We start from the raw sequence: 24,054 nt of genomic DNA on the forward strand, positions 1-24,054 counted from the left end.
AGTCACTGCTCCGTCAGTCAGGCTTGGTCAGTGACATGTTGCCTCCTTCATGAGCTGTTCCAACACCGGTAGTGACGTAGTAACGTTGTTTTGTCCGATTACCTGGGCTGCGATGGACTGCTCACTGACCCCATGCAACAGTCACCGGTCTAAGATGACACATTATTGGATCGAAGAGGAAACGATTTACACCCATTTCTTCAAAATTGCTAACCATGGTTTGCTTCTTGAACATGTGCTTTCCAGTCTCGCTCACTGGACTGCTGTTTGTTTACTCATACTAGACCACCTGGAAACCACACAGGTACGTCACTTCAAGCCAGAAATGAAATGGCTGCTCCCCATAGGTTCTGCCCCCGCTCATAATTTCATGTAATAAAAAGGTCCAATGTGGTGCATTTATGGCGATTTTTTGCTGAATTTGCACCTCTTTTGCTCATAAATAATACACAAAGCACAATAACATAATCACAGTTTTTTTCAGATGAGTGACAATTTTTTTTGGCACTTTTTTCAGCCCTTCTGAGTTTGTATGTCTGGAAATGCTTTAGGAGGCATAAAAACTGGCAAAGAAGTCTTATGGTGGGAAAAGGATGTTCAATGGACAAAAGCCAAGTTCACAACCTCTACTTATTCAACTAGTAATTTAGTAATTTTAGAAATTGACTCATTGTTTAAGTATAAGTGTTTAAGTGTTCACTCACAATTTGGTTAAGTTTTAGAAAAAAATCATGGTTTGGAGTGTTTACATTTACTTGTACAAGCTCACGAGAACAGACTGTGCAACACAAAATATTAAAGAATCTAGTTCTGAATACACCACCTCATGCACAAAGCTTATATACACCAACATTTTAGCTGAAACCTCTATTCACACGTCTACAGGTGGATGGGAGGATGAGATTTGGAGACAACATGTCTGAAAACCTTGAACTGCAGGCGTACTGTGTACAGATCAGAGAGGACAGAGCTAAGAACTTGGGCCTAAGTAGAATTTCTCGTATATAGCCTTTCCATGTGCGGCATGGTGTACATTTGGAAGTAGATTTGCTGCTTAAACCTAACTCAGCTGCAACTGAACACTGAAAATAATGAATAACGAACTGCAAAAAGCGAGCCAAGGTCAGTGGTCTCATAGATGATGCAAAGCCCACTCTCCAAGCTACAAACCCACTTAGTAAACCACTCATCTACTCTGAACTTCCTGCCTTGTTTTTCTCCAGACCATCTGTGAGTGGTGTTTAGCGTCAGACATTTCCAATGTCATCTGTGTCACTTGCAATGTGGTTTGTGTGTGGTTGTGTTGTGAGTTTTGCAGTACATGTGTGTATAATAATCATGTGTGTTTACCTCATCTGTTCACTTGTGGGGGGTTTTTATTCAGTTTGGGATTCATAATGTCCAAAAACTACACCAGCACACAGATATGAAGTCAAAGCATCAACTTTAATATTTATTTTTTTCCCATCCATTCAGTAGAGTCCTGCAATCACACACTGTAACAAAGGTCGTTGCATGTATCATTTAGTGCAATAGGTGATAGTTAATAAGTGCATATTGTGAGGTAAATAGCATTATTGTTGTTGTTGTATTTTTGCTTAGTCAGCCCTAGCAACTAATCTTAACCAACTAAAACATGCTCGCTAAAGTCTAACCCAAGACACTGTTATAAAATAAAGCTATTTGTAAGTAAGTGCAAATGCTCCAGAGCTAGTGCAATATCTACTACTTGGCCTGTTCAGCTCTAATGATGGGATTGCCAGGCCTTAGTTAATGAGAAAATGACTCACATTCAAATATTGCATTGTGCCAGAGGGTTGCTAACCAAGCATGGCATCCAGATACAGGCAATTACACTTGGTACAATCAAAACTTACAGGGCATCTTGGCTTTTTTCCATATAGTCAGACAGATCGCTCAGTAATGAATATTCTCAGTCTGGCACTCAGATCTTGGCTCAGTCTGGGTCTCAGTGCTGGAGAACCACAGCGGGGGTTTAAAATATTATCTCAACACCCACACACAGGTAAATAAGAGCATTCAGGGAAAACTGTGTTCTGATATGTTACTGACTGATGATCAAACTACTGTTTAATCTCACAGTTTTCCAGCGGCAGATGTGCTAGCGTGCTCCCTCCTTAAGATGATTGACTGACTGGAGAGGAAAGGGAAATCACCCTAATAAAGATGTCACCCTTAATTTTCCACAGCATTGCCTCTTTTCTCTGGTATATCTGTGAATGGCTGCATCTTGTTTGACTGTTTTACATTAAAAGCAATGAATGTAGTCTTGCTGCTAGGCGACAGTTTTAAGAGTCAGCTCTAAAAGTACATCTCTCCTGCTCACAGTCTTTCACCTTTAAATCTCCCTCGTAGAATTCGTAGGGATGCTGTTGCTACTCTTGTTCCTTGTCAAACTCCCTATTGGAGGTTTTGTCGTTTGAGCACCACCTGTAGTGTCATCCTTGCTCTTGCGGAAACAGAAGACCCCATAGAGGCGGAATTTTTTATCGGGGAATCCCAGGTTTCGAACACCTGGCTGGGCTCCACCACAGCGTGAGCGGGGATTCACTATCGGGTAGCGGATGCTGCCGTCCTCCAGCCAGCCGGCTTCACAGCGGTCCAGCAGCTGGAACTTCCACGCAGCATACAGCTGACCCACTTTGGCCACCACTGAGCCGTCCCGAATGCAAGCCTTCATCGCCTCCGCATAGTTCACCTTCTTAAACCGTTTGAGGAAGTACACTTTCCCTGAGGGGTGAAATATGGAGGGGAGAAGGGTATGAGGATTTTTTTTTTTTGTTCTAAACACATATGAAAAAGTGAAGAAAAACAGAGCAACTTTATTGTTGAGTCGGGCAAGAATTGAAGAAAAAGATGAGAGAAGTGAATGAAAGGCAAAGGGAGAGAACCGGAAGCCCCAGAGACAAGCCGGGCCCTGAGGGTAGATATTCTCAGTTTTCCCTGCCTCTCTGCCTGAGTGTGTTCGGAATATCAAGTAATCTCAACAACCGTCTGGGCAGCTCAAAATTGACATTCAGTGGACAGCACTCTAAGTCCAAATTACTCTTAAAACGCTTCCATTTTCGCTTTCATCTCACCTCTGGGGAAAATTTGCGCCTGGCAGCATTAAAGAAATTGGTATCCTGACTGGTTGAGTTGTTTGAACTAAACTGAATCACAAGGTAGCCTCGCTAAGAAAGAACAAACCCAGAATAAAGAGCCGGTGTTTTTTCCAAATACCAACAACCACTATCATGAAAATTACAGTATGTTCCCAACCTCGGCTTCACACTTGGCTCAGCTATTGATTTTATGCTTGTTTATGTGACGGGTGGCTATTAGAGAGGGAGAATATTATCTCGTATTTCCCTGGGGGACATTCAGTAAATACCTTCCAGCTGGACTGAGCAACAATATGGGTCACGACCACTGCTGAAACATGCTGCCCTCAACAGACTGCCCACAGTAATTAACACACCAGGGAAGCTTTAAAGTTTCTATCATGTGACCTATTTCTTGCTGAGGAAAGGCAGTGGAATTGCTTTTTTCCAGTTTGGATTAGCCCAAAAGGGTTTGTAAAAATATATATACAGGGTGGGGAAGCAAAATTTACAATATTTTGAGGCAGGGATTGAAAGACAGTGTATGACCAATTAGTTTATTGAAAGTCATGAGAATTTATTTGCCACAAGAAAATTTACATAATAGAAAATGTTTTTATTCAATGTGTCCTCCTTCTTTCTCAATAACTGCCTTCACACGCTTCCTGAAACTTGTGCAAGTGTTCCTCAAATATTCAGGTGACAACTTCTCCCATTCTTCTTTAATAGTATCTTTAAGAAAGTTGACATTGCTGTGTGATGTTCTATTGGTAGCATGTTCTAAAATGCCCCAAATAGCAGAATCCAGAGGGTTTAGATCTGGGCTAGAAGGCGGCCATAAACATGATTCCCAAAAATTGCTAAAGTTGGATTTGTTGCTGTTGTCAACAAGTGTTTTGGTGTTCTTGTGTAAGATTTTAACTTCAAATCATATTTTACTGCATTTCTAACGGTCTTGTTGTCTACCTCAAGTTCAATTGCCATTTTTCTCATGGATTTGGTTGGATCCTTTAGGATTTTGGATTTGAGAGCTTTAATAAAAGCTTTGGTACGTTTTTTGTTGCTTCCTCCACTTCCAGACTTTCTCGTAATAGTTTTGCTCATAGTCATTCTCTTCTTTACATTATAAACAGTCTTTATGGACACTCCAACTATTTTTGAAATCTCCTTTGGTGTGACGAGTGCATTCAGCAAATCACACACTCTTTGACGTTTGCTTTCCTGATTACTCATATGGGCAAAAGTTTCTGAAAAGGTATGGATAATAGTGTTAGGTATGATTATGACATCAATATATGTTTGGTTTCAAAACAATTGACGTAGTGCCTGCTGAGAAAAAACAACTAAATGTTCATTGTAAACTTTGCTTCCCCACCCTGTATATTTTTACTTTATGTATTTAAGCAGCCTGAATAAATAAATATAAAATAAAAATCAGTGTGATTTTCGGTTGTGTTTCTAATATGGACAGTATTCTGACTTTTTCAGATTGGCCATTAAAGGTACAATGTCTAAGATTTATATGTGCTCATATGTGAGATTTGTGTGTTTATGTTGGGTTTTGTAGAATTTGGTCAAATTCCAGTTTGATAAGTCCAGTCTGGCATTGAATCTTAAACTGGTTTGATTTAGGCAAAGTAGTTGAGCTGACATTTGTCATGACAGGCTGCATCAAACTGAAGTGTCATACATCACGGACTTACCTATTTATGAACGTAAAGTGAACATAAATGGGTCTTTAATTTCACACAGTCTGCCTTATCTTAATGATTACATTAATATTCTGTCTTGTCTGATTTTGTTTGTTCCTTGTTTTTTGTGTGTTTGTTCATTGTTATGTCTTGTTAGATTGCTGTTGTTGTTTACTTTGTCTTATTGTTTACTTTATTGTACTTCAATGTGTATTCATTTGTGTTGCCTTCAAGGATTTATGTATGTATGTACTGTATTTATTTACTTTTCTGGTATGTCAGTATGGGTGTGTATGTATGTGTTTGTGAAGATAAGTGAGGTTAATTACTTACAAAACATCTAAGGGACTCGACTTTTCATATATTGTGCTGATAGGAAGCTAAAGGATAGACTGCTGTGTGGAGAAAGGGTGGGATTAAATACGTTTTACTTTGTCCCACTCCTTTTCGAATGTGCGAATGAAGTCATGTATATGTCTAAGTTTTGTTTTTGGTTTTTTTTGTTTGCTTCCATGACTTACTACCTTTTTTTATTTCTAAGAACTAAGTAAGATTACTTTGTCTTGTTGCATATTCAAAATAAACTAAAAAAAAAAAAAATGATGTCGAAGATGGCGCTGCTTCACTTCTGCTTCTTCTTCTCATTACTTAGTGTTTATTTCCAGTTGTCAAACCACCTTAGAGGTGCATTAGCGCCACCAACTGGACTAGAGTTCCCATACTTTGGTAGTGTCTTTTCTTCTCTTCTGCTGAGTCAAAGCGCTACACCTACTGGTAAAATCTGGTATAGTTCGGACTGGTGTTTGGCTTCATATCAAGCGAGTCTGAAACATTGTATACCAACCCAACCCAACAGTTGTTTACTGACATTTACTCATTCCGTTAGTAAGACAATGGCAGCTAATGTTCCCAAAAATCTATTCCAGTACTACTGTATGCAACAATGGTGCAATGTATACTTCATCAATTATATATAATATTTGTGATAGAAAATCAAAATATAATATATAATAATAAAAAGCATTTTACTTCCTGTTTCCTAAGTGAGTGTAACATAAGCGTTGAGAATGTTATGTAAAGGTCTAAATGCTATAATAATACACTAATATCACATTTTTTACAAGAAAACAACATCTTCATATTTGTATCTTTGTACTTTATATATTATTTTAATGAACTGGTGATGCATCTGGGTTGTACCCTGCCTACACCCGTTGGTTGCTGGGATAGGATCCAACATCGCCGTGACCCTCTCGAAGATTAAGCAGCCTGGAAAATGAATGAATCAATGGATCCTACATCCATTAACACATGTCTTTTCACACTGACATCTTTATGGTTGTCATGATGATGCACAAATATTAACTAATATCTTCATTTAGGTAATTTTCCTCAATTTGATTTCAATCTTTTAGCACAATACTGATCAATCAGCTCCCCACACAACACTGGCCTACACATGAATTATACATATTGAGTGTTTCAAACATTGATTTTTTACAAACTGTCAGTAGAAATAAATACAGCATGTTGCTTTTTTCTTCATACATGAAAACTTGCTTCAGCTGCGCCAGGACTACAGTTAGACTTCTTTTTCTTCAAATACTGACTCAGCCTCCTTCTTCACCAAGTTTGTTGTTTGAGTGAGGGACCTGGAGGTGGCACTCACAAACTCTCAGCAGGAATGTATTGTATATCAAAGAACTGGCAGATAAAAGGTGATGCTTGGCCCCCGGGGGACACAGTGGCTGTACCAGGGCTGAATCAGGTCTGATCTAAATCCAGTGGCCTCAGGCTCTTAGAGATCACAGGCAAAGATCAGACAAAGAGGCTTCATTTCCACTCATCATACATTCTCCATCTATACAACAGTCAAGTGTTTCCTTTACCCTGGTCGCTTACGATCACGAGCCACATATGCTTGATTCTTCAAGATCTTTATACAGCTCAGTGATCATACTGATAAGCTACAAAGTGCTTCTGATCTACAGATATTTCTTCACACACACACACGTGCACACACAACCTATATGCAGTATCTCACCATTGAGCTTGGAAGTGAAGCAGAAAGCATCATAGCGCTCGTCCTCCTTGTGCCTGTAGCCATAGTTACGGACACCGGCGGGGGTGTCCTTGCGGCCACACTGGTCTCTGGGATGAGAGATCGGGTACTGAACAGAGCCGTCTTCCAGCCATCCTGCATTACACCAGTCTAGTCCTTCCAGCCAGGCCTGTGGAAGGATATAAATGTGGGTTAGTGGGTCATACTGAGGGATTATAGGCCTCATTAAGAGGAAAAATTATTTAGTTTATCATCTCTGACATAACTCCATTACTGTAGTTTATTACATATAGGGGCTTTTAAATAGGAGACAGGCCCTGCAGTAAATTTCTGGACTTGTCATATGCCTAATTTAATGCAGTTGTATTTAGATGTATTGCTGCTCTAAAACATTATATGACTGATGATTGTATCTAGTTAAATTCACTGTTATAACTACAGTATGAGATCGGCCCATGATTGAAAGTACCTCAGATTTAATCTGTGGTAGTGATGTTTGACTTGCGATGGATGTGTCTATGTTTGGACTTACCTTATGCAGCTGAGAGTGCGAGGCCAGGATGGCATCCTGTTGTTTGCAGGCATCCTCAGCCTGGTGGTAGTTGAGCTTATAGCGCCCCACACGGGGGTAATAGGGAAACACCACACCTACAGGTGGATAGAAACAGGCCCACAGGTAAGAATGATGCTCTGACAGCTATGAACTCTAAACATTTCAGTGTGAACTGGGGTTTTTACCTCAGTTTTCAGAGGGTTTGGGTACTGTCTGGGTTAAAATGTTGGGTTAGTGAGGTGAGCGAAAGTTTATTTATTTATTGTAACAATATCTGTGTACAAAAACATCTAGTAGAAGTCCTTTAGCTCATTTTTATGTTCTCCACGGTGATTTTATGCATATTAGTTTGGGTGCAGCATCAAAAGTCTTGTCAGAGCTGCAGCCACAATTACTAAAGTTAATAATGAACAAGGATTTTTGTAACAAGAGTTTTACACAAATTGAAAAAAAAAAAAAAAAAAAGAAATGCATTACAATCTAAAAGTGAATAAAACAGTAGTTAAAATAATCTTTATTTTCACCCTCAGCAGTTGGTGCTTTGGCACTTTAAATAGCATGTTTTAAATAATTTAACCCATAAAGACCCAAACATCCACTGGCGACCAAAAGCATCTATTGATCTAAAATATTTAATACCTGTTGATCCACTAATCCTATCAATCCATGTAAATATTTGGTGTAAAATACAGTTTGTCATCTTTTCATGGTCATCAGATATGACCCATTTAGACGTTCAGAGGCTCTGTAGTTACCATGGAAACACCGTCATCTTCTACAACACTGATTCACCAGTAAACCCCATGGAGTTGGATCACATGACAGTGACAGTGAATGGAGACACTTGTTTTATGTTCAGTTAAAGATTTTACTGAAAATGTCCTTTTTCTTCAGTTTTCTCTCTGTTAATATAATAACCTTTGAATTTACTGTGAGTTTTCATGAACGTCTAAATTAAATATAGAACATTTAATATAGGAAAATACATGATTTACAGTAAAACACGCTAAGTTCAGAGGATAATTTTACAACAAAAAGTTATAAATCACTTGTGAAAGTTTAAATAGAGAGAAATTTCATTTGGGAACTGCCACAAAAGTAGCACTGGGTCTTTATGGGTTAAACACATCATTTTAATTAAAAAAAAAATAGCTTTGCACTGTATGGAACCTTTAAAGTGGACTTTTACCCTTATTTTCTGAATCTAGCTAATGTTCTGGTGTCAATGCGTCTTCAATGACCTCCATATGACAAAGAATTTTAACAGTCTGACCACCTCATAAAGGCCCTCTTAACATGTACACTAATGTTAGAATATTTTCCCCACTTTTTTCATCATTATACAGTCCTTTTTCATGGGGAACAGAAGCCCTGATAGCTCTAACGAAAGATTATTTTACATTCACACCTACAAATTTACAAGTAAACTGACAAATTATCTATTCAAGGCTGTAGTTTTATGAGGCAGAATCAATATGTGAGTCTGATGATTCACAACAGAATGGGAAAACATAACAGCATAAATGGAACAAATTGTATACATATTTCATAACGCAGAGTTCTACTAAAACAATTGTATGTCAAGTCAACTCTGTATCCTACAATATGTGGGAAGGCTCAAAAAGATTTCCAAACAGGAAGTGGCTTGTTGAGCTGTTGTAGGTTTTTACTCATTTGTTAATGCTAATGTACATTACCAGCATTAATGCATTTCATTAAAATATTGAATAATATCATGTGTTAGTGTTTTCTATCAATTTACTAAGCGGTGATATTGTAAATCAAATTGCATGCACTGTATCCCATATTTTTCAGAGCTCAGGATCAGAACACCTGAAAAGCTAAGTCTGAAACTGAACAAAAACAAAGCTGCTACTACTCTTTCTTTTTTTTAAAATTCAAATAGAGGTAGTTTTATAAATGTTAAATTAACTGAAATATGATGTAAAAATGAAAGAAGAATTGAAGACTAAAATATTGCGGCTTCCACAACATTTCTTCCATTTAATTCCTGACCTTCTAAGTCAAGGTTGACGAATCCTGTGTCGTCCTCCATGTCATTAGTGACTTCACACTCGTAGCGCCCATAGTCCTCCAGCGTGACATTTTGAATAATCACGGAGGCGTCACCGGGTCCGGCCTGCTCCAGAAACACTCGGCCTCTGTACTTGCCAAACACACGCTGCTGCCTACAGAAATGGAATACACAGACAGCTCAAAGTAAATCCACTTTCAACACAAGTGCAGCCACAGATACACAACCCAGATAGAGAATTTACCTTCCGAGTGACACGAACACATCCTCAAACTGCAGAGCGTCTGTCACCTTGGTCCATTTAATCCTAATACGTGCTGGATCTGTGTTTTCTGGCTCGTGGTGGAAGCGGCAGGGCAGAGTGATGGAGCCGCCGCGATGTGTCACCACTTTACCCGGAGCTGTCTGCACAATCACAGCTCCGGTGTCATCCTCTGCCGAAAGGAAACGATGAAGGACTGATATAAGTATCCTCTTTTACGGTTTATTATAAACAGGGTAAATAATAATGAAAAAAGAGCTGCAATATCAGCAGTGAAGTCCATTTAGAGCTGTTTACCACCATCCCTGACATTATCAGCACTTGTAACCATTATTCTAATTACAGAAGTCAATCTATGATTCTCTTTGTGAGGGATGGCACACTAGGCCGCCTGCAAAATTGAATCAGTGTCAGCTAATAAAGCATGTGCTGTTTACTTGTGCTGTCACATTAGCGCCTCAACATGCAGCATATCAATGGTGGAGAGTATTTTTCAATTAAGGAGTCCGGAGGGCTTGTTGAGGCGGTCCTCGATCTGTCCAGACATGACATCCCATCAACCATTTAAGATGTCAACTCAACCTCAGCACCAGGCAATTCCCCAGAAGGACCCAGAGCGAATGGTAACTGCAGACCTCTGCATCCAAATAGGCAACACATTTAGTTTACATTTTTGCCAAACATTTGCCCAGACAATTGTGTGTATATGTATGTGTGAATAAGTGACTAAAAATACACACAAAACAAGTGTGGTGTAAACATTTAAAACATTTAATGAATGGCTGCAAGAGGTTTACTGCAATGTTGTGACCAGATAAAGGCACCTACAATTATCCGTGCCAGCCAGCAATTAGTCCTGTCAGTGCTTAACCACTCTGCAAAGTTGTTTATCACCACCAGCCATGAAAGCATCAAGTGGCATTTAATGAAAACTTGAAGCACATTATTTCACAGCACTGCAGCATGCTGGTGTTTGTGCAAACAATTTAATGTAGCTGTTTCAATAACCAGAAGCAGCCTTGAACTTAGAAAGTAAGGTGTCCTTATCACAGCAGAGACTATGGATTGGGCCGACGTGTTGGTGGGATATAAAATATTGTGTTTCTCCATATGCAATACGTGGCAGGCAGCTGTTCATTAGAGGAGGAGAAAACTCTACAAAAAGACCACATTATACACTACCTATCCAATACCAAACCATCTGCTGCAGTTGGCTGGGTACATATAAACACATTTGAGTCATAATGACTGCATGAAGTGACAGTGTTTGTCTACTTATGGACATGGACGTCCCAGAAGTGGTCAGGAATGGTCTGAAAACTCAGGTAAAGAAATGTAGATCCATCTATGAAAATGAATACTTATGCTGTTCCTGTTTAAGGGAAGTATCAGGATTTCAACCACATTGTATTTATCTGAGATAGTCATTTCTGTCATCTACAAAGAATCTGTTTGTCTCTATAAAAAATTGTACTAACTGGAAAAGCACTCGGAGACCGGACCTTTGCCAAGGCAGATTAGTGCCCCCCCAATCACCACCAAAATTTAATCATTTGTTCCTTGTGCCAGTATCTATGCAGCTAAACTCTGAAACAGTCTTCCTGATGATGTGAGACAGGCCTCTACTCTGACAATGTTTCAGTCCAGGCTGAAAACAGCTCTGTTCAACTGTGCACAGAACAACTGAAAGGGTTCTATCTGCACTCTTCTCTTTTACTTGGTTTTAATTGATTAGTATTTATGTTTTATTGATTATGTTTTAAGTGTAATTGTGTGTTTTTAACCTGTCTCTTTTCCATTTTTGTAAAGCACTGTGAATTGCCCTGTGGATGAATTGTGCTATACAAATAAATCTGCCTTTGGGACTGTCCGAGCTTGTTTATATACTGGAAAAATATCAAAGAAGAAATTGAAAGAACTGTAAAAAGAGAAGTCCCTTCAAATGTTTTGTTCTATTTACTTGGAGTCATACCGGTCAACGATTTTAATGCAGAGCAGAGGTATATTTTACATATTTTACTACTGATTGCTAAAAAAAAATAGTAACAGTAAACCGGAAGAGTGTCAAATCACCAATGGTAAGAGAATGGAAACAAAGACTGAAACAAGTGTACACTATGGAAAGAATGACCGCATCATTACAAATGAAAATGGATCTTTTTAAGCGGAGATGGCACATGGTCGAAGACTATTTGTATAATTAAACTTTTTGGGTTGTTGACGAGAATTGCTCTTATAAGCCCTGACATGAGGTGTTTTGTATTTATATAGATGTGTGCATATGTATACAAATATATGAATATTTTGATATTTGGCAATGTATCTATAGATGTAGTATAATATTTTTAACAATAATAATACTATGTGGTGTAATTTATTTTTTTTTTAATTTATGTCTTGTCTCAGATGTTTTGTTTTGTTCTGTTTTATATTGTGCAAAAATCTAAATAAAAAGTAAAATAAATAAATAAATAAATAAATCTGCCTTGTCTTGCCCTTGTCTAACAACATTTCCTGAAAATTTCATCAAAATCCGTCCATAACTTTTTGAGTTATCTTACTAACAGACAGACAGACAGACAGACAGACAGACAGATAAACAAACCCTGATGAAAACATAACCTCTTTGGTGGAGGTAATAAGCCTATCTATATCATAATACTGGAAGGTTTCCGTGTGTGTGTGTGTGTGTGTGTGTGTGTGTGTGCGTGCGTACATGTGTGTCTGTACAGTTCTGAGAAAGTGAAATGTTTTTAACTGGTCAATTTGGTACCTACAGTTGAGGAATACTCCCATCTCCACATTAAATATCTCGCCAAGTTGATAGGACCAATATTTTGGGAGATGTTAGTCATTTTGGGATACAGTAGCCTTACAGTCACATTACTCAGTTGACCAGAAATACAGTACCATGCTGCATGATGGAAAATTAAGTTAAAAACAGGATCAACGCGTTTATTACCATCTACTGATCTTAAATATTCAATTATTATTATTAATAATAATAATAATAATAATAATAATAATAATAATAATAATAATAATAATGGATTGGATTTTATATAGCGCTTTTCTAGACACCCAAAGAGCTTTACATTATTGATCCATTATTCATTGTGTTCATTACTGTTGATCCATTAATCTTATCAGTATATGTAAATAATTGGTGTAAAATGCAGTTTGTCTTTTTTTCATGGTCATCAGATATGACCCATTTGGACGTTGGTGGAAGGATAAGACATGGGTCAAGTAGAAACCCAGGCAGTTTGGGAGTCAGTTAAATACATGTAAAATACTAATAATAAAACCAACCAATGGCACCATGTGACAAAAAGGACAAAGATTTATGTCGGTTTGTTAGTGATTTAAACAAAGTGCTCTGTGCTCTCTGAGTGCACATCTAGTCTGGAAATATTCTAATAATAACAGTTATCGCAATGCAGCTAAAACATCACTCCACATCAGCCATTAATTAACCCATAAAGACCCAAAAAGCCACTGGTGACCAAAATAATCTACTGATCTATAATGTTTAATAACTGTTGTTCTACTAATCCGAACAAAACATGTAAATAACTGGTGCAAAATACAGTTTATCATCTTTTCATGGTCATCAGATATGACCCATCTGGACACTCAGAGGCTCAGTAGTTACCATGGAAACACCATCATTTTCTACAACATTGATTCACCAGTAAAACCAATGGAGTTTGATAAATGACAGTGGATGGAGACACTTGGTTTATGTTCAGTTAATGATATCTTTGCTGAAAAGTCCCTTTTTCTTCAGTTTTCTCTGTTTTGAAAATTTTCATGAACATTTAAATTTAAATAGGAAATTAAATATAGGAAAATACATGATTTACAGAAGATGTTATTCTAATAAATGGTGATGAATCACTTAAGAAAGACTAAATAAAGAGAATTATAAAATAAAGAGGAAAAAACGATTCATTTCTGAACAGCCAGAAAAGTAGCGCTGGGTCTTTAGGGGTTAATACTGCTGACACAACATCTACCAATACCAAAACATATGGAAATTAAGAATGAGTACCAACTTGGGATACATCATACATCCATGATTTTTATCTTTTTTTCTTTTTTTTTTTTTTATTTGAGAGAGAGATTCAGCTTTATTTTATTGTTTCGTTTTAACTGTTCACAGTGAAGGGAAGGCATTACGGCTTAATTTAGCGATCATAAAACTTGTTTTTGATTTCAGTGACTCTTATAATAATCTTTTTATTGGACACATTTTCAGTATACATATCCTCTTAGCACAGGTATAAAGCATATGTTCAATTATACAACCATGATTAAGACACCCAAACAAGTAGTTATGTTAAGATAAAAGGGAGATGAAGATGTGTGGTCCACTTAAATATGTACTAATATAATGCATTTTTCATTAACTCATATTTGCTTAATGTGGTAAACAAATTACAAGTTTTGATACAACTGTAAGGCTCAGAAGTTAACCTTTTCATGCATAGTGGTCTCTACAGTTGACAGCTATTCTACAGCTGTTCTCTTGTATATTCATGGATTTTGTTGTTCTTTTCATTGTTTTTTGTTTGTTTTGTTTTGGTTTTTTTACACATATCTTTATTAAAGTTTTAAGACACTACATATCTTTTCTGATATGAATTGGCAACATTATGTAGATCTCTCCTGAGGATAAACCCCCAGAATCACAAGCCTTCCCCACAGTTTTCACATAATTTATCAGTAAATACATATTTCTGTGTGTCACAAATTAAACATGTGGTGTCCAGCTGAGTGGATATTTTATCAACTTCATGAAAAATAGGTTCATAAGAATTTTATTGTCATTATTACTTTTTTTAATGTATTTAAATTTTTTTATTATTATTATTTTTATTTTTATCTATTTATTTTTAAATTTATTTTTCAGAAGAAAATTTTCTATCACATTGTGTTTTTCTATGCCTAAAGAGGAATAAAAACACTCAGGAGAAAATTTTGATTAAGGTTCTCATAATTCGTGCATGAAAGGGTTAAAGTCATTGATGTTGAAGAAATGTAAGGTTTAACAGTGAAATAAATTACAAGGAATAAGTTAATTCATGTATTTGTTAAAAAAATATATTGACAGTGTTTATCCAATTTACTATTCACATTTATGTTTGCAGAATTATTATTTACACATTTAAATATTTTCATTTGTAGTGTACAAGCAGTTAAAATAATCTGCTGAATGTGCCTTTCTAAATCATTTACGTTTACCAATTGTTGTGAAATTTTAACTTCTTTACCTGATTTCCTTCTTTGTTCCCGTATCCTTTCCTGACTACCCTTCCCCACTGCATGCTAATTTTTCTGAATACCCCCCACTGCATGCTAATTTTCCCATATCCTTACCCAAATTCCCCTACTGTGGGTGTAAATTTTCTTGCAAGGTAACAAAAGGTGACTGATTGTTAAAGCCTCGAGTTCATCATTCAATCAAAAGGCCCTTTGAGGAGACTGGAGGAGTCACTTGAAAATGCGATTCACCCCATAAAAGGTGGACCTTGTGAGAAGCTCTTGGTCTTTTCTTCACAATCGCCGCTCGTGTGCAGAACTGACCTTTCTTTGCAAAGAAATAAAATCTTTTTGGCCGGCAGAAGTCTCTATTTCGTTATTCACCAACAGCAGAGCAAAATTTCCGTAACATGATCTAAGTACTGCTAGCTTCTGATTGGTTTGTTCAGTCATGTGAGGAGATGTTTTCAGGAAGTGTTGCGGCAGTAGTTATAGTATGTGAAAAGTAAAGCACTGTTTAAGAAGAAATCCGTCTCCATCCTGCTGTCTCATTTTATAAAGAATGAACTATTAACCACCAATGAACCCTCACATTACACAACTATGAGTGGTGAACATGCGCTCAATATGGAGACAATATCAGGAGTTAAATCCTTTAAGACAGTGGTCCCCAACCTTTTTTGGCTCATGACCCCATTTTAACCCTTTCATGCACAGTGGTCACTACAGTGGACAGTGATTATCGAGCTGTTCTCTTGCATATTCATGGGTTTAGTTGTTTTAGTTCCGTATCAGCCAACACAGTGGACACTTATAGCACAGCAAAAATTGAAGAGTTGAAATTTCAGGGTTGAACATTTGAGAGTCAATTTTCACTCTCAAAGTGTAGTTTTAACTCACTGTGAGTTAAATGTCATTCAGAGTTGGGCTTAACCCTTTCATGCATACTGGTCACTCCAGTGGACAGCTATTCTACAGCTGTTCTCTTATTAATTTGTGGATTTTGTTGTTCTTTTCGCTGTTTTTTTGTTTGTTTGTTTTTTACACATATCTTTATTAAAGTTTTAAGACACTACATGTCTTTTATGACATGAATTGGTAACATTATGTAGATCTCTCCTGAGCATAAACCCCCAGAATCACAAGCCCTCCCCATAGTTTTCACACAATTTTTCAGTAAATACATGTTTCTCTGCGTCAAAAATTAAACGTGCGGTGTCCAGCTGAGTGGACATTTTCGCAACTTCATGAAAAATAGGTTCATAAGATTTTTTTTATTATTATTATTATTATTATTATTATTATTATTATTATTATTATTATTTTTGTAATGTATTTTTTTACATTTTTTAAATTATTCGATTTTTTTTTTTTTTCCAGAAGAAAATTTTCAATCGTATTGTTTTTTTCATCCCTAAAGAGGAATAAAAACACTCAGGAAAAAAATTTGATTAAGGTTCTCATAATTCGTGCATGAAAGGGTTAACATCACAAATTTCTGGTGACCCCAGACATTCAAAACGAAGACTTTTTTTTTTTTTTTTGCTAAATTAATTTGGTTTTGATCATGTATAGTTTGCTATACTATGCTGTAAATAAATATTAATTTTACGTCAACATTAAGTCTATATAATGTATATTATTATGGATGGAGGCAGAAAAGCCAGGTGTAGATTACGGCACAAAGTGAGAATTTTATTTTCCTTGGTCAGGATATGTACAGTCAGTCCAGCTGTGATTTACAAGGCTGACAATTAATACTGAACAAACAATAACTCAAACTATGAATTATGAAAGAGCTGCAGCATCTGAAACTGACCACAAAGAACATTTGAAAGATAAACAGTACCACAGTGTTTCAGTTTCAGCTTCATAGTTTGTCATGTCTTTTATGTATTGGGATTGTCTCTCTTAACCCTCCGGTATCCGGGTGCGCCTTTTAGGCACACTTTGCACTTCATGTTAAAAAACTTCATATTATTATTCACAATTTAAATAAGGTTAGAATTCAAAAGTTGTTCATTTTTGCATGATCTTTAAAATTCTGGCCACCAACTAAAATTTGCACATTGTAAACAAAAGAAAATTACAAGACTAGCATCTGTCTCCCAAGTGTGCCTAAAACGCACTATTTCTTCCATTTGATATGTATGATTAGGGCTGACCTTGATTTACAAAAATAAAATCAAATTAGAGCAGAAAAATAAATCAATATATAATATTTAATAGTTTGATTTATAGGTGTGCATTTATGTATTGGGATTGTGTCTCTCAATTCACTATATATTTTCTATTAGTGAGGTTTTTTATTATTTTTATCAATTACTAGAAATTTCAGGCGACCCCATTTGAATTCCAGGCGACCCCACGTGGGCTCCCGACCCCAAAGTTGAAAAACACTGATTTAAGAGGTTCTTGGATGCACAAACAAATGCATTTATATAAGCTGGTGTTTGTGAGAAGTAAGTCAAAAATAAAATTGCATTACCTAGAACATGCACCACTTTTCTCCTTCCCTTGTCTGTGCCGGCAGGTAGAGCGATCACCGAGAGGGCAAAGGTGAGGAGGAGCACCACTACGGACATTTTCCCAAAAACCAGAGGATGAGGCTGCTTTGAGATCTGCAGGAGAGGAAACGACAGAGGATGCCGAGCACAGAGGAGACAATAAACACACAAGCACAGCAGATCCAAAAAAGGAAAGAAAGTTGTAGAGAAAATGTGACAAGAGGCTTTAAGGTCAAGATCAGGTTACAGCTCTAATTATGGTTTTGCATATAGTTGGACTTTCTGAGGAGAAGAGACACAGACCCTCAGAGTATTCCACCAAAACACTCTCAAGGAATAATTATCTTGATGCCTGGTACCTGTAAGGTCAACACAAAGAAAGTTTCTACTTCGCAACTTATTGAAGAAACTTTTAAAACTTCCATAAAATTAAACAAGGTTACTTTGGTTTGGTTTGTGAGTCATGCTTTGAATCAGCTTGGCAATGTGTTTCATGGATCAGCTTTAAGTCACGTCACAGTCAGAGTATGAGAAGCAGAGATAGTTCGAACAGGACAGTCAAAACCTAAAGCTTGTTTGCTGCTTTAATTCCCTTGAGTGCTGTATGTAGTGTATGTAGAATTCCCTGAAGAGTGGAGTGCAACCTGACAGAACAGGAGGTGGGTTCGGAAAGCGTTCAAATAAACAAGCTCGAAGTTACAGATGCAAAGACTAAGCAAAAGAAAATATGTGATAATATGGGAGGGTGACGTGGTAATACACATTTCAGGACAATGGAATGCACTGATAATCTACAGAGAATATAGTTTTGTCACAAATTATTCTCTTTATGGAATTTTTGGGGGGAAATAGACATTTTATACTATTACCATGACATGACATGACATGACATAGGGGTTCGTCTATGAAACTGGTCCCTAAAAACAGGACAGAGGGGCTAAAAATTCAAACCAGATGTAGACTAATGTTATGAAGCAAGTTTGGAAGCACTTTAGGTCTATTTAAAAAAAAAAAAATTTACTGGGATAAAAGAGAAATTATTTTTCAGATAAAACACATTTTATATAATTTTACATTATATTTAATACAAAAATCTGCATGTAACATGGTCAAAAGGACATGAAAATTACACGCTACTATTTTTTTGGATATCTCTTTATTCTCTCACAGGTACATTTTGGGAATTGAACTAATTATGCAAGGCAGAGTGTTTGACAAAAATGACCAATGTTGCAAAATCATGAGCAATTTATGTGTTTAAATGGACAGGTTCCGTATGTAACGCAAGTGGACACGAAACTTGGAATGCGACTGCCAATTCATGAAAATCCTGCATGTCTGGACAACAAAAACCACTAGGATCATCACATTTAACACAGTGTCTTTATTTATAGCAGTATATAAAAGCTTTTCAAGCCACTTACTAGTTGCTTTTCCATTAACCCCCAAATTGCGCAAATATAATTTTCACATAAAAATTTACCTAATGGAAAAACAACAATTTCGCCAAAGTCTCATTTTTTGATTAAAAGTTTTTGCGTTGGCAAGAGGTGGTTTGTCGGGCATAGCGCAAATGGTATATCACCCAAAACTGCAATGGAAAGACCTTTTTTATGCAACTAGGGTCAGGTGAATTAAAAAAATGGATGTTGACGGACGTTACAACAAGTGAAGAAGAAGAAGAAACATGTCGCGGTATGTGTGGACACACCAGGAAACCCAATCATTTTTTAATTAAGTATGAGATAGAGGGGTAATATATAATAATAATGAATATATCTGTAAATCAACACCATATTTACGTTTGTCACCATGTTTATGGAATGACTTCTCGTGTCATCTCGCGATAATAAATAATAATAAACAAACAAATCATCACATTTGTGATTTAATAGAGAAACCGACATTATGCGCTTCTGTGTTTTTTGACATTTAGAAAATATCAGTAAAGTTTTGCGCTGTTGTCCAGTGGAAAAGGGACTACTGACACCTGGGTAGTTTTTCATGTCCCAATTTTGGTCCTATTTTTGGCCCCAAAATTTTATTGAAAATTCATTAATTTTGGGATGACTCAGAGTAAGAGTATAATTTTTTTGCGGTTATCTGAGGTCATCATTAGGTACATCCTGGGGAGAAATATGTCTAAATTTCTCTTTTATTATTGGGTCTAAAACGCTGGCAATTTGCCAGGTACCAAAATGTACCCAGTTTCACAGAAGCACCCATATATAATAGGATTCTGCCTACCTCTGTCATATGGATTAACCAATTATTGAACCCAGCATTCAACATACAGCCTACAGGGCCGGGCAAAATCAAAACAATGAAAAGTGCCTTAAAGGGCTCATATTTTGCTAAACCCACTTTTATTAGTCTTTGGTTCATTTATTTGTGTATTTGGACCCTAATAGTTCAAAAAGTTTGAATTTGAACGCTCCAGGTGCTGCAAAGCTATCTTTATATTCATTCCAGCAAAAATCAAGTGGATTCCTACAATCCGTTTTAATTCCTGCTTAATTTGTTATGTCTATAACTAGTTACGTCATGACATTTGCTCATATAAGTTCAAGACTTCCAACGAACATTTCTCCAAGTACTCCATAATTGTTTATCAGCAGCAGCGGTTGTAGTCCATACTGAAAATATGTCCAGACTTCAAGCCGATTACCTAAAATGTTCAGTTGTTGGTTGAACAGGACAGAGCAGCACAGCCAACAACCTGAAGGGGGTGGGGTGTGAAGTGGCTCATTTGCATTTAAAGAGCCAGCGCTCAAAACAACCTTTCTGGTGTCATTACTCACAAGTAGGCTTGAAGATGGACCTGTGGAGTTGAATTAATGAGGAATTCAGACCCAAGCAGAGCATTTACAGTTTCTGTAGACCACAGGGAAATGTTTTTAAAAAAGTAAAATATCACTCCTTTAAAAAAATTACAATTATTCCTCCTGAGACCTTCCAGGCAACCAGTCTGATTCTTGTAATATTTTAACTGTGGCCAAGAGAATTTATCAATTATGTTTCATCTTCAGTTCACGTCACCATCAATAACAGTTCTTAATAATCACAACATTGGAAAACTGTTAAGATTAAATAGTCTGACCATATCGCACAAGTTTCATGTATTATTTCTCAAATCTGCTTCTGGATCAAATAAAATTATTTAAATGTGTTTTACTGTAATGGGACTGTGAATTATTATTACTATTACATTATTATTACATTACAAAATAGATTACAATTTCTGTTCTTAAAATTCAAGCCATTTTCATCTAAAATGCCTAAAAAAATAAAATTCAGAGCTTTTTCTGAACCACTTAGAGGACAGACATGGTCTCAGCCTCTTTTGAAAGGTAAGAGTCTGAATTTTACCTACAACAATCAGCATTGCTGTAACTTGTACAGAAGAACACTAAAAAATTTGAATTTTGCTTTTGCCTGATTTTTTTTAATGTCTGCAGAAAACTGTAAGTTGCACATAAGAGCATGGGGGAAAAAAATCTTAAAAAAAAAAAAAAAGTTATGAAGTCTTACTTTAAATTTGATAACAATTTCTTAAAAATGATTGTTTTCCATGCATTTTTCTTAGGGTAATCACGACGCTTCCAAAACTGTGTTTCCAGTGATGGCTCTCAATGGTTTTGGAATCTGGAAACATAGAATAGTGATAACTGGTCAAATGAAGTGTCAATCAAAAGATCAGACTTCCTTGTTGTATTTGCAGATGCAGTATGGCTAATGGCTGCCAACTAACTAATGTTTTCTTAAGAATAAGTGTAAAATAATGTATCTGTGATGTAAATGTGAAATACTGCAGCAATGGACTTTGTGAATTTATGGAGGAAGTACTTAGTATAGATTAATTCTTTTACTGGAGTAGATTTATTGGACCTTTGACATAATTATTGGACTGTTTCTGTCAGATTTCTGTGTTTTGGTGGAGAACTATGAGGCCTCATTTGTGGGCAGAATTGTGTTGGTTTGTTTGTTGCTGTTCTGTGAACAAATGCTTATTGATCCTGCTGCTATGCTTGAATGATGAAATTGCATGCATTCTTGAAATCCTGAGAAATTAATGATGATGATGTATAAGGTGTGGTTGCTCAAACATGATGGTGTTTATAAGAAATTCATGTATTTTTACAGGTGCTGGGCTGTTAGAGTTTAAAGGGTAAAAGGGTTCAAGATAAAAGTGGAACCAGTCAATTAACCAATCACTTACAGGTATTTCAGGAAACCTTTGTGTTTCAGTTTGTGTTTTTCATAATACAACTACTTAATCCTTAGCATTCTCACATTCACAGGGTTCAAGATTTTGAATATGTATATCAGGTCCAAAAATGAGTTTGTTAGTCTCCTGGATTACCAATAATGAATAATAGATATGTACTTGTTTAAAAAAAAACACACATGATTTGACTTCTCAAATGTATTATATAGTACATACAGTATCACTGTAGCAACATCCCACTTAAACTAAGTCATGTGCTCCTGCCTGCTGGGCCTGCTGTACTTGTGCTCATATGGACAGTTTTGAACAGGGCCTCTAGCATGTATGTGTTACAGCATGCAAACAGGAAGCGACCAATGAAGGATCACCTTGATGAAAAACACAGGTCCTTCTGGAAATTACAGCAGCTTTCATCGGTCAAGTGCTCATTATTCTCTGCATTATTGATAATAGCGTTCTGCAAACACACAGAGCATTAGATGTTTGTATTGACTCACCATGTGACAGCAAAATCTATGACAGGCTGCACAGATGATAGACATCTGACTGCAACACACAACAATCAAACACACAGCCAGGCTCTCTTCATTGCAGGGCAGATGAGAACATAAGGAACAGAAATGAAGTGGTTTTATGCATAAATAAGCGCAGAGTGGTGCTGATGTTGTGCTGTGTCTGCATTGTCCTGCTCTGACAGTAGCTGCACTGCTGCAGCACATCATGTGAACATTAACACAGGCCCAAATGAAGCACACTTACTAAATCAGCTACTTGACATGCACATTGCACGCTATAAACAGTCCTGCCGCTGCATATTTCCTCAAGGTTAGTGCAATGAGCATCCCTGCAGTTCTCATGCAGCACACAAACTCACTGTGCGACCACAGGAAACAGCCTCACTATCCGAGCACAGAAGTGAACTTACCATGGCTATCACATCAGGATGGATGAATGGATGGAACAGATGAGCCGCTGTGCCGCTGTTTCACTCCTCAGCCGGGTTAAATGTTGTTCTGCAGCGACTCACCTTTCTCTCTTCCTCTCTCTCTCTCTCTCTCTCTCTGTTTCCAGCCCCATCTCTTATCTGAGTCTCGCACTGCAGGGGAACCACCGGTGTTTGTGGGTCCCGCAGTCCTGTGATGACGCAGTGCACAGTGGACTGAGCACACTGTGCAGCAAAGTTCATCACAGCATTGATTTCACTCTGATTTAATGTTTGTGGATGTCCTTATGTGCATTACTGAAACTAATTACAGTCCATCTGGGTTTCAGCTTGTTTCACAGGTTGTTATGCGTTGTTGTTGTTAAAGGCAAATCAAAACCACTAAAGCTGTTGCACATTAACTGCGCATTGAATATTTTATTAAACCTATCAACAGGGCCAGCCGAAAAATTTATGGGGCCCTGTGCAGACACCAATGTGGGAACACCACACCACCTCAGCACCAGTATCACTAGTTATTGTTAAACTGGTGATATGTAGTATTTCTACCTAAGAGTATCATTATAGAGTTTAGAATAAAAAGTTGTGAAGTTAAGCATTGTATTGTAGAGATATGCAGGGGGATTTATGAGACCACTAGAGAGGGTGGTGAGTCATTATGCTCTTATGTAGTGAGGAAAACTAATGCCACGGGGCCCAAAGTATCAGAAAGTGACCAGATGGAATGAAAACCACTAAGAAACAACTTTTAGAGTCAAAGAAAGTGACAATGATAAAAGTTACAAGCACTGTTGTTGTTCTTACCACTACACACAGCTCTAAATGAGTTTGATGCTGAAATCACAGTGTTTCTTCTACACAGGTGAGTTTGATTATGAGGCTTATGAATATATGTGTGATGTTATTATCTGCCAAGTTCACAGTTTGTTGATCCAGGCCTCAGACTGAACTGTGACAGTTCTGACCTTGTTTGGATGATTCCAAACACACCTTTAGTGCAGCTACTGACAACACAAACTGTACAGAAAACACAGATGATTTGTGGTTTTTACCCTCGGCCACACTGGCCACAGGATATTGTCATCAGTTGGTTGTCCGTCCATTCGTCCAAAAACTTTGGCATGCACTGATAAGTTAGGCTACTGGGTGGCAGTAGTACACCTGATAAGTCAGGCCAAGGGTTTTCAAGTGCATGCACATAATGTTACTGTTTTCTGTCTAAAAACTGAGCTAAGTTAACTGAGCTGTAAACTATCAGCTGACGTGAAGGTTATAAGACACAGTGTTACTTTGACTGTCAAAGTAACCAGCTCTGAGTTTTTGTTTGATGAAGAAAACTTAATGGCACCATAATACGGGCTTATGTAAACAATGAGCGTTACACTTTAATTGGTGAGTGATACA

The 24,054-nt window shown here is 37.1% G+C and overlaps 1 protein-coding gene across 1 annotated transcript; it reads right to left on the bottom strand.

Moving 5' to 3' along the window:
- Positions 1 to 1,433: 1,433 nt before the first annotated feature.
- hapln4 (hyaluronan and proteoglycan link protein 4) lies at positions 1,434 to 22,822 on the bottom strand. The gene is made up of 7 exons (XM_030132679.1): positions 22,633 to 22,822; positions 17,461 to 17,593; positions 9,690 to 9,879; positions 9,427 to 9,599; positions 7,390 to 7,505; positions 6,840 to 7,026; positions 1,434 to 2,751 (listed from the first exon to the last, which is right to left on the bottom strand). The coding sequence occupies exons 1-7, from the start codon at positions 22,633 to 22,635 to the stop codon at positions 2,360 to 2,362; spliced, it is 1,194 nt and encodes a 397-aa protein (XP_029988539.1). The 5' UTR covers positions 22,636 to 22,822; the 3' UTR covers positions 1,434 to 2,359.
- Between the last annotated feature and the right edge of the window lie 1,232 nt (positions 22,823 to 24,054).

The sequence above is a fragment of the Sphaeramia orbicularis genome, chromosome 4, assembly GCF_902148855.1.
Source record: "Sphaeramia orbicularis chromosome 4, fSphaOr1.1, whole genome shotgun sequence".
Taxonomy (NCBI): domain Eukaryota; kingdom Metazoa; phylum Chordata; class Actinopteri; order Kurtiformes; family Apogonidae; genus Sphaeramia; species Sphaeramia orbicularis.

What these genes read in the sequence shown, in the direction of transcription:
- hapln4 (XM_030132679.1), bottom strand. An exon ending in CGTCAACCTTGACTTAGAAG is followed by an intron (nt 7,506 to 9,426) that starts GTCAGGAATTAA and finishes ATCCACCTGTAG; the next exon opens with GTGTGGTGTTTCCCTATTAC. An exon ending in CTTCACTTCCAAGCTCAATG is followed by an intron (nt 2,752 to 6,839) that starts GTGAGATACTGC and finishes TTCACCCCTCAG; the next exon opens with GGAAAGTGTACTTCCTCAAA.